This window comes from Crinia signifera, chromosome 2 (genome assembly GCF_055691185.1).
Source record: "Crinia signifera chromosome 2, ASM5569118v1, whole genome shotgun sequence".
NCBI lineage: Eukaryota > Metazoa > Chordata > Amphibia > Anura > Myobatrachidae > Crinia > Crinia signifera.
The window spans coordinates 224795644-224806744 of record NC_139218.1 but is presented as its reverse complement, the minus strand read 5'-3'; the positions used below and the strand labels follow the sequence as shown (position 1 = coordinate 224806744).

At 46.5% G+C, this 11101-nt stretch overlaps 1 protein-coding gene across 1 annotated transcript; it reads left to right on the top strand.

Annotated features, from left to right (window-relative positions):
* Positions 1–5854: 5854 nt before the first annotated feature.
* On the top strand, positions 5855–8091 carry LOC146058494 (uncharacterized). Its single transcript, XM_083170784.1, has 4 exons — positions 5855–6125; positions 6625–6693; positions 6989–7435; positions 8078–8091. Exons 1-4 carry the CDS (start codon positions 5855–5857, stop codon positions 8089–8091), a joined length of 801 nt encoding a protein of 266 aa, XP_083026910.1.
* The last annotated feature ends 3010 nt before the right edge of the window (positions 8092–11101 follow it).

The following is an 11101-nucleotide window of genomic DNA, read 5'->3' as shown; positions in this document are numbered from 1 at the left end:
CAGTGAATGGGAGTCATACAGTGAAGGAGTGTCAGGCTTGGGGACATACAATGAATGGAGGCACTGATGGACATTAAGAGAAGGGGGCAGGCTGGGGGACAGAGTGAATGGGTGCAGAGTGGGGAAATTACAGTGAATGGGGGACATACAGTGAAGGAGGGGCAGGCTGGGGGAAATACAGTGAATGGGGGAATTCTGATGTGATTAATGATTCAAAGAATGTCAGGCTGAATGGTCGGCCCCCACACATTTACACTTCACCAAATCTGGCCCTCGTCGCAAAACGTTTGGACACCCCTGCCTGAGGGTACCTCATGAAACATTCAAGGGTGTCTTGGATTGGTGGTCCAGGAACAATTCAAATCATTTATGGTCAATGAAATAGGCAAAACATGTGGCTGGGAATAATAACACGTGGACAAACAGAAGTGAATCATGTCCCTCACCACTTATGTGAACCCAAGGATGACATAAATATACAGTTTATTTACGTTTTCTCTCTGAATATTCTCGATAAGAAACCTTTGGCCTAGGGACGACTTAAGAAAAATTCGGTACTCTTTACTTAGTTGGGCGCCAGCGATTGAAATCGCGGTCGTCGGGGGTAAAAATCGCGGTCATCGCGGGCATCGCGGGTAAATCGGGATGACCGCGATGACCGCGATGACCGCGATTTTCCCATAGGGAACAATGTTAAAAAGGCTGATTGACCGCGATTTTACTGTTAAATGCCTCAATGGACACGATTTGGCCATAGGAATCAATGTTAAATGGGCCACAGAGCCCAAATAGGCACAATTGACCCTTAAATGTCCCCCCCAATTTTTAACGCCACCCCACGATCCACGCCAACCCGAAGCGTGGCGAGCGCAGCGAGCCCGCGAGGGGCGGCGGTACGCGTCCTCCGACCTTTTCATGCCCTACTATCCACTAGGGCGTGGAGTGAGAATATAATAGTGTGGCGAGCGCAGCGAGCCACCGAGCCCGAAGCGTGGCGAGCGCAGCGAGCCCCGCGAGGGGACGCGGATACCTTCACAGGTAGACGCGTCCCCTCGCGGGCTTCACAGGTGTCAGCGTCGCCACGGACACCTGTGAAGCCCGCGAGGGGACGCGTATAACTGTGAAGGTATCCGCGTCCCCTCGCGGGGCTCGCTGCGCTCGCCACGCTTCGGGCTCGGTGGCTCGCTGCGCTCGCCACACTATTATATTCTCACTCCACGCCCTAGTGGATAGTAGTGCATGAAAAGGTCGGAGGACGCGTACCGCCGCCCCTCGCGGGCTCGCTGCGCTCGCCACGCTTCGGGTTGGCGTGGATCGTGGGGTGGCGTTAAAAATTGGGGGGGACATTTAAGGGTTAATGGGCTCTGTGGCCCATTTAACATTGATTCCTATGGCCAAATCGGGTCCATTGAGCCATTTAACAGTAAAATCGGGTCCATCGCGCCTTTTAACATTGATTCCTATGGTAAATCGGGAGCATCGCGTTGTGGGCATCGCGGGTACATTTATGGCCGGCCGCGACGCGACCGACACGATTTCCATGTTTAACATGGGTTTCAATGGGAAATCGCGGGCATCGCGTCGGTCGCGTCGCGGGTGAACATAAATGTACCCGCGATGACCGCGACGGGCGCCCATCTAGGTAAAGAGTACCAAAAATTCTGATACTTTAGGGTCTAAAATGCAAAAATTGGAACCACTGGCATAAGGCATTGCACAATAGCATTAATTCAATACAGTAATGATCAATATGTAACACCACTAGGTGGCAGAGTATACACACTGATGAAAATGGTATAACATACTGTAAGTACCATGTACGCAAAGTCATTAAGCATCATTAAGAAATCTCTTGAAACACAAATTCAAGAAGTGAGAGCAAGATATCTTTATGTATAATAATAATAACAATAATAAAAACATGTTCATGCACAGCAGAGTGCATACAGGAAATACAAGAAGCTCAACACAGGAAGTTCTTTCATGCAGTAAACATTAGAGTAGTACTATAAGCAACAAAAGGGCTACAGTGTATGTCCAGTCCCCTGGTAGATTGTGAATTTAAAGTGGTCCTGGGTAAAATGTCAATAAGCCCACATTGCCGTCTCCCAAACATACATGCCTCCCTCTACCCCTTAACACACCCACACCATCAGTCTGTCACCCTCTATCCTACACCTAGAGATGACTCGGCCCTCCGGCAATCTTCCCTGTGATTTCTATTGGCAATTCACCCCTTCTAGTATAATCACACTGGTACTCCATCCACTCACCACTTTCACACGAGACTACAAGCCTACATGGGGAAAAAAAGGTGAGAACCCAAGGTGGACAGCAGGTGAGGAAGGAAGTATAACAAAACACCTGTCAACAGTAGGCAAGTCATATAGAGTACATAAAGCCCACTCAGCAGCACAAATAGGTAGACTACTCTGTAGACCGCAACCCATGCAACAGAAAATATAGTAATGCCAGTTTGGATCTAGAAGGGAAACTCAGCAATCCATATGTCCATGGATCTGTCAGATCTGTGCGATGCTGGCCTGTGTCAAAAATAGAACAAATAAGGCAGCTCTCTCAGCTCATGTTATATTTGCAACACCTGCAGTGCACATGATTTTATCCATCTGCGAATATTAACAGGTCTGAATTAGGCCCATAGATTTATTGCAACCTGCTTTGCAGGGCCTGATTAAAGGTTCCAGGTGCCCTAGGCTAATACACATGTAGCTCCCCTTGTAATGCTGATAAACACACATGTATGGGCACTCAGGGCCTCACCAGTTATCCTGCCCATGTGCATGCAATGAAGGCAACTGGCATTTGGATAAGGGATACTTAACCTGTAATTATTTTACCTTCTAAAATTACAATCATCATGCACAAGTCACATCTTCACTGACCTAAAAATCCTGGGGTTTGCACGTGAACGTGTACCCACCCAGGATTTCTGTCAGTGGAAATGGTGACCATTCGACCTAATGTGCATGAGAACCTCGGAAACACAGGTTTGAGCTCACAACAGACCAAGTAAATCAAGTTGATATAAGTGGTGTATAATAACAATATGGCATGTGTCTTCATTTTCCAGTTTTATAAAGTTCTTTAATGACTCAAAAGCTCTGAAATACAAAATAAGAAAGACATGTATAATAACTTGGATTCTGAATGGGCAATCATCTCTCCTCTGCTGGTTTTCAGCCCTCAAAGGGTTTTAAAATGAGCAAAAGGTATATTGAGTTTACACCCATTTATGTACAATGTACTGCATAACACATGTATAGATCTGCAGGGAGTATATTTTATGCAAGGTAACAAACAATACAGCATTTCTATTAGTAACACTAAATACGGCAATGTTCATTTTAGGCTAAAAAAGTGCAACAGATACCGGGATACATTATAAACAGGGATAAATGTGGATTCTTCCTTCTGTGTGATGACATTACACATAATTCTGCACAACCATGATTAGCTTTACTGGTATGTAGACAGATTGCTTTAGAAATATGTGGTGAAATGTAATAGGATGAGATATTCAGAGTAAGAGATTTGGTAAGAAATCTCCAGATTTTTTAAAGCAGCAATCATTTACACTGCAAAATCAAACTGGTAAATGATTGCCGCTTTAACCCCTTCCCGACACAGCCTGTTTCTGCCTTCCTGACAGAGCCCTTTTTTTCAAATCTGACATGTATCACTTAAGTGGGGATAACTTTTTTTTGCTTTTACTTATCCCAGTGATTTTGAGATTGTTTTCTCGTGACACATTGTACTTCAAGTTAGTGGTAAATTTTGGTCGATACAGTCTGTGTTTTTTTGTGAAAAATACCAAAATGTCGTAAAAAAATTGATTTAGCAAAATGTTAAATTTTCGGTACTTGTTTCCTAGCACGGCCACAACGATTTAGATCGTTGTGGTCGTAAGATAAAAAATCGGATCGATCGCATCGCATGCGATTTGGTCGCATACGATGCGACCGATCCGACCGACCGATTTTTCACCCGATTTTTTTTTTTTTCACCAGATTTGTTTCAATTGCCCCCCCAAATGTTACTAAGTGGGCTAGACCCCACGATAGACGTCAACCCGAAGCGTGGCGAGCGCAGCGAGCCCGCGAGGGGCGGCGGTGCGCGTCCTCCGACCTTTTCATTCCCCTACTATCCACTAGGGCGTGGAGTGAGAATAGAATAGTGTGGCGAGCGCAGCGAGCCACCGAGCCCGAAGCGTGGCGAGCGCAGCGAGCCCCGCGAGGGGACGCGTCTAACTTCACAGGTATACGCGTCCCCTCGCGGGGCTCGCTGCGCTCGCCACGCTTCGGGCTCGGTGGCTCGCTGCGCTCGCCACACTATTCTATTCTCACTCCACGCCCTAGTGGATAGTAGGGGAATGAAAAGGTCGGAGGACGCGCACCGCCGCCCCTCGCGGGCTCGCTGCGCTCGCCACGCTTCGGGTTGACGTCTATCGTGGGGTCATGGCGGGCACATAAAAAATGTGAAATGGGTCATATTGGGCCATTTCACCTTTTTTATCATTTTACCCTATGTGAGATGGACTTAATCAAGTCCATCTCATCTTGTGCCATTATAATGGCACAAGACCGACGCGATCCTCCCGATTTCAATGTTAAAAGTTTTTTTAACATTGAAGTCTATGGAAAAATCGGGTCAATCGGTCGGTCGCATCGCGGCCGATTTTAATTGGTCGCGACCGACCGATTGACCCGATTTCTGTCAATCAAAGTGAAAAAATTGTAAAAAATCGGCCACATCGTGAGGATCGTGTCCCTTAATTAAGAGCCACGATCACTCACGATTGTGGCCGTTCTAGGAAACAAGTACCAAATTTTCTGCTTGTGAGACAAATAATCATACCACTCAAAATAGTTAATAACTAACATAGACCATGGGTGACATTCTATGCTTGCACATAAATGCGCATGTTTTTTTAGCGCACCACATCGCCGCAAATCGCACTTTTACAAATCGCACTTTTTAGTCATAATTCGCATATTTAATGTGATGCGTTTTGGAGGCTGAAAAGTGCGAATAGGTGCGATTTGCGGCGAAGTGGTGCGCTTTTAAGTAACAAAATAGTGCGAATTCTTCCGCCGGTCATGTGCGATTTTTGGACCAACCGGAGTGCGATATACAAAACTGTCTCCGCATGAGTAAGAACCCCCCAACCTATTGGCCCACCTGTGTCCCCTCCATTATGCATCACACCCCCTATATAAAGGGGCATTGGCGCCATTTCACTCTTTGATAGGAAGTAAGGAGCATGGAGAGGAGCAGTGGCAGTGTGCGTTCAGGAACAGGTGTTGGTGGCAGAGTGAGGAGTGGCAGAGGGAGCAGTGGCAGAGTGAGGAGTGGCAGAGGAAGCAGTGGCAGAGGGAGCAGTGGCAGAGGGACCAGTGGCAGAGGGACCAGTGGCAGCAGCCAGACAAGTGTGAGAGGCAGCAGTGTGGCAGGCAGCATGGCCACAGCAAGGGCAGCCCCACACCAGGCCCTGGGCGTCCAGCCCCAGCAGGAGGAGGTGGAGGATCCGCTGGCATCCCCATCCTACAGCCAAGACCTTGACCATACCCCACACCAGCTGCAGGAGGGCCACATGTCAGAGGTGGAGGCAGATGGTGGTGAGGAGGAGGAAGACACTGCCATGGAGGAGGAGGGCTACATGGCTGGTGTTGAAAATGAGGAGGAGGAGGAGGTTGAAGCTGGCCGCACCAAAAGTGGCAGAAAGGTGCGTTTTTCCTATGAAGAAAATGCAGCACTTGTCCGGGCTATCCTGCCAGTGTTTGAGCGATTGCTTGGCAAATCTCACCACAAGACCACTGCACAGCGCAAAAGGGCTATGTGGAAGGACATCACCCAGGCGGTGAACGCTGTGAGTCAGCACAAGCACCTGGTCCGCAATGTGAAAAAGAGATTCAACGACATCAAAAGGCAGTTGAAGAATAAAATGGCCATGGAGTTGGAGGAGGCCACCAAGACTGGAGGAGGAAGCCCCACCACTGTGTGCTACAATTCGTATGAGGTGAAGCTGAAGCGCATCATCCCCCCTGAGGTCCTGCCTGGCATGCACGTGGCGGATACCGATAGGCCACAAACGCCATCTAGAGCTGGTAAGTGTGACCACATGCAATCCTAAACATACATGCTAATGTATTATAACTATAATGTTCACTTGTATTGTTATGCTAAGTAAAGTGCTGCTGTGGAACTACATAGCCCAGCAAGGTCATGCACAAGAAATTGCCTGCTACTCCTTTAAAATTGCTGATAATGCTGGGCCTTGTAGTTCCACAACTGCTCACATTGATTAACACTGTAACATTCTTTCTAGCAGCCTAACATGTATGTGGACAAAAACCCAGAGGTGTACTGGTGGTTTAGCTGCCATGCCTACATAGCAAAGATTATACAATAGTTGTCATGTGTACAATAGTGTAATTTTATTAATGTCACAGAAAAATCTGTGGGTTCCAAAACAAAATGGTGCCAAAGAAATAAAGCAGTCCTTGTCCAAAGGGTATTGTCCATTATTGTCATCTCAATGCCTGTTTGCACAAAATGCTTCCCCATTGCAAGGTCCATAATGCCTGCCCATCTTTCCTTCTACAGATTGTCAATCCCGAAGTGCTCACGCATCCAAGACCAGAAGGCCCGTTGCTGCAGAATCTGCGGAAGCAGGTAAATGAACAAAAAACACACCATTACACATACAGTACACACACCCATGTCACCTCAACAATATCTCATACCACATTCAACTCCTGTTGCTACATTGCAACGGAAATGAATGTCATCTGAGCTACGCATGTGACATATTATTAATGTGAATGTTACATGCTGTATTGGGGTACATGTGTAAGTACATAACACCCCTAGGTATTTGCGTCCAGCATCTCAAGCCCTATGTAAAACAGTATAGAGGACAGTGTGGCCTATATATGCATGAGTACTTACCTCTTCTCTGTATCCACAGGTGCTATACAACTAGGGTCAAACCAAACAGATTCTTCAATGATGGTGCTAGACGAAATGGACATCATTCTTGAACCAGTCGACACCTTTGCGGCAGAGGAAGAAATACAGACCTCGTCACAGAGTGATCTTCCCCCAAGTGGGGTGTCTCCCAACCCACCCCCACCCACCAACACACCCCATACAGCCGCTTCGGCTTCCCAAGTAGCTAACTCCTTGGTTAATTTCAAGGAAAAACAGATAGAATTCATGGCCTCCCAAAGCCTCCAAATAGGTAATATCCAGGGGTACATGCGTGACACCTTCCTTCAGTTACGGAAAATGGCACGTAGTGTACGGGTAGGTGTAGGCACTCATGTGCGCATTGCTAACAGCATTGACACCCGTCTTGCTGAGCTAACTGCTGCTGTAAGGGAGCAGAATAGGCATATTGGCAGCCTGGTGCAAAGTATTGCTGCACTCACCCAATCATGCACAGCACAGACTAATGCCTTACTAGCTATGCAGGCCCAAATCCAGCAGCTGGAAGCCAATGTGGGAGGTGGCACAGCATCCACCCTCAGCAGTGTATCCAGCACCCCAATAAGTGGCTCCCCCACTTCCCCACCCCGTCGGAGTGTTAGGACCCGTGGTGGGCTTGGTACAGGGTCTAGAAGTGGTGTAGGGGTGCCTGATGCAGGGAGAAGGTAGCTCCTACATATGTTTCATTATTTTTCCCATTCCCAATCATCTTGTAACATGCCCCCAGAGTTGTTATTTTTCACCTGCAAAAATGCAGATTGCGTCTGACAAAGTAGACAGAAGTAAAAATGTCTAGCCGCATACCATTGTGTTTGTGTATTATTTTTAAAGCAATTATTGTGTGCAGTCTAAAATATTGCAATGGTATATGACAATGGGATTGCACTAAAGTAGTGTGGGGTATCTCCTTGGCTGGCAAAGGTTGTGCATCTACATATTCCAGCAGGCTCTGACACTCATGGTTTGGACTGTAATGCTTAGAGTGTGTCAGGGCATGCTGGCACGTGTAGTTCCACAACACCAGTGAGACATGTTTGACTGCATACATCATTCATACATGTCTGAAAAGTACTTACAAGCTAGATATCAGCAAGGGATAGGTCAGCACCACCATCTGCATCCGTTGGGCTCTGTGTATTAGGCTAAATGTGGGTGGAAGCAGATGGTATTGGTCACACATTAGTTAATGAGTACACTTACAGCACAGGTACATTTTGCAGTACAGGGCACATGTGCTTACCAGAAAAGTATCGGCTGATGATGTGTGTGCGCACCAGATTCCCCCTCTGCGTACCCCTCACTACCGGAGGTGTGGTAGGTTGGGCTTCCTCAACGACTGCTGCATGCTCCTCCTCCACATAGGCAGGTTGGGACAGGGCTATGTTGTGCAGCATGCAGCAAGCCTGGATAATCATGACTACTTTGCCAGGGTGGTAAAGCAGTGTACCCGACGACCTGTCCAAACACCGGAAGCGACTCTTCAAGACGCCAAATGTGCGCTCCACCACATTGCGGGTTGCAATGTGGGCTTCATTATACCGGTGCTGTGCAGGGCCCTCTGGGGTGCGCAAAGGTGTCATGAGCCAGGAAACACAACCATATCCTGAGTCACCTAAAACACAGATAGGAAGTGATTGCCTTATATGGTAATGTATGTGTTGCTTTCAAACAGGACACAATGGTAGAAGAGCAATATGCTTGTGAAAGAAGAAACACACACATTGCAGCAGGTACAATTAGGGACAGACAGGGTATTATGTTAAAAGGTACTTACCTAGTAGCCAGCCCTCTGGCATTTGGTGGTTGGTAAATCTGTTCCAGAGGGCTGAGTGTCTCAGAATATAGGCGTCATGGCAGTTTCCCGGAAAGCCTGCAACAACACTCAGGATTTTCAAATTTGCATTGGATACAACCTGCACGTTCAGGGAGTGCCGCCCACGCCTATTGACGTAGACGTGTCCCCGCACGTGCGGTGCCCTAATCCCAATGTGTGTGCAGTCTATAGCTCCCAGCACGCGAGGGAATGCTGAGAGTCTATAGAAAGCCAACTTGTGGTCCTGCCACTCCTGCTCAGAACTGGGGAATCTGATGTATGTCCGCCACAACTTCTTTAAAGCAAGTAACACTTGAGTGAAATGCTTAGAGAAAGTGGCCTGTGATACCCCCAAGGCCCATGAGGTAACAGACTGAGTGGAGCCTGTGGCCAAATAGTAGAGGGCACACATTAATTTGTGCAGCCCAGACACTGCATAGTTGCCTTCCCCAAAAGGGTCCAAATCCTCTCTCACCTGCTCATATAAGTCCAACAGGTTAATGCGGTTCAGCCTAAACATCCCCACAACCTGCTGATCCGAGAGGGAGTCCAGGTAGAGCCGAGCACGATACATACGTGGGGTACGCAGTAGTCGGGGGGCTACCTGGATCTGGCGCGCAGCTTCCTCCCTCCTGCGCAGCTCCTCCAAATGGGCCACATCACAAATCATCAACTCCAAACCACTCTGCAAAATCTCCATGTTTCAAACCCTCACAGGTGTCCTAAATGCTGTTGGGGTTTATGTAGGGGTGTTTGTGAGTGAAAATGAGGGCACCTGTGGTGAAATTAACCATGTGTGCACTTGACCAAAATGAGTTCTGTGCAAATTCGCCAAACAGAACCTGGTCTGAAATAAGTGCGATAATTAGACACCTAAAAAGTGCGATTTGCGAAAACGCATTGCATTAAATAAGCGATTTGTATACTTTCCTATACGAAAACATCTGGATGCGATATAAATGCGAAATAATCTCGCACTTTTGGTCCGCATACCTTAACGCACATATTATGAGATTTCAGCCCCTTAGCGCATACCATTAAATTGGCGATTTCAGGGAAAAATGCGATATCGCCATTTTGTGGTCTAATTAGCGCCAAAAAAAGCAGATCTCATCCCATAGAATGTCACCCCATATGTCTACTTTATGTTTCCATCATTATTTCAACCTCCTTTTAATTTTTTTGGACACTAGGAGGCTTAAAATATGAATAGCAAATTCTCAAATTTTCAAGAAAATTTCAAACACTGATTTTTTTAGGGACCAGTTCAGGTCTGATGTGACTTTGAGGGACTTGTATGTGAGACACCCCCATAAATGATGCCATTTCAAAAACTGCACCCCTCACAGTATTCAAAACAGCATTTTGGAAGTTTGTTAACCCTTTAGGTGTTTCACAGGAATTAAAACAAAGTGTAGGTGAAATTTGAAAATTTCATTTTTTTTGCAGATTTTCAATTTTAATACATTTTTCTAAGGAACACAGTAGATTTTACTAGAGAAATGTGACTAAAAATTGATTCCCCCAATTCTTTTGTTTTCATAAATATCCTATATGTGGCCCTAGTGTGCACGTTGACCAAACCACAGGCTTCATAATAGAAGGAGCACCTACTTGATTTTGGAGCCTCCTTTTTATGAGATTATTTTTTAGGCACCATGTAGGTTTCTAGGCACCATAAGATGCTAAAAGTTAGGAACCCCCCCACAAGTGACCCCATTTTGCAAACTACACCCCTCAGGGAATTCATCTAGGGGTATAGTGTACATTTCAAACACCCAGGGGTTTCACCAATTGTGGTACAACTGGGCTGTGAAAATGAAAAATTACATTTTTTACACAAAAATGCAGTTCTGGCTCAAAATTTTTCATTTTCACAAGGAATGAAGGAGACAAAGCACCCCAAAATCTGTGCCCCAATTTCTCCCGAGTACGGCAATGCTCATATGTGACCAAAAAATACCATTTGGGTGCATGGCAGGACTCAGAAGGGAAGGAGTGATATTTGGATTTTGCAGCACACATTCTGGTGGAATGAATGGTGGGTGCTAGGTCGCATTAGTAAGACCCCCGAAGCACCAATACAGTGGAACCCCCCCACAAGTGACCCCATTTTGCAAACTACACCCCTCAGGGAATTCATCTAGGGGTATAGTGTACATTTCAAACCCTCAGGGGTTTCACCAATTTTGGTACAACTGGGCTGTGAAAATGAAAAATTTAATTTTTTTACACAAAAATGCAGTTCTGGCTCAAAGCTTTTCATTTTGTCAAGGAATG

What these genes read in the sequence shown, in the direction of transcription:
- LOC146058494 (XM_083170784.1), top strand. Translation starts at nt 5,855, where the DNA reads ATGTGGAAGGACATCACCCAGGCGGTGAACGCTGTGAGTCAGCACAAG. An exon ending in ACAAACGCCATCTAGAGCTG is followed by an intron (nt 6,126 to 6,624) that starts GTAAGTGTGACC and finishes TTCCTTCTACAG; the next exon opens with ATTGTCAATCCCGAAGTGCT. An exon ending in TGCAGAATCTGCGGAAGCAG is followed by an intron (nt 6,694 to 6,988) that starts GTAAATGAACAA and finishes CTGTATCCACAG; the next exon opens with GTGCTATACAACTAGGGTCA.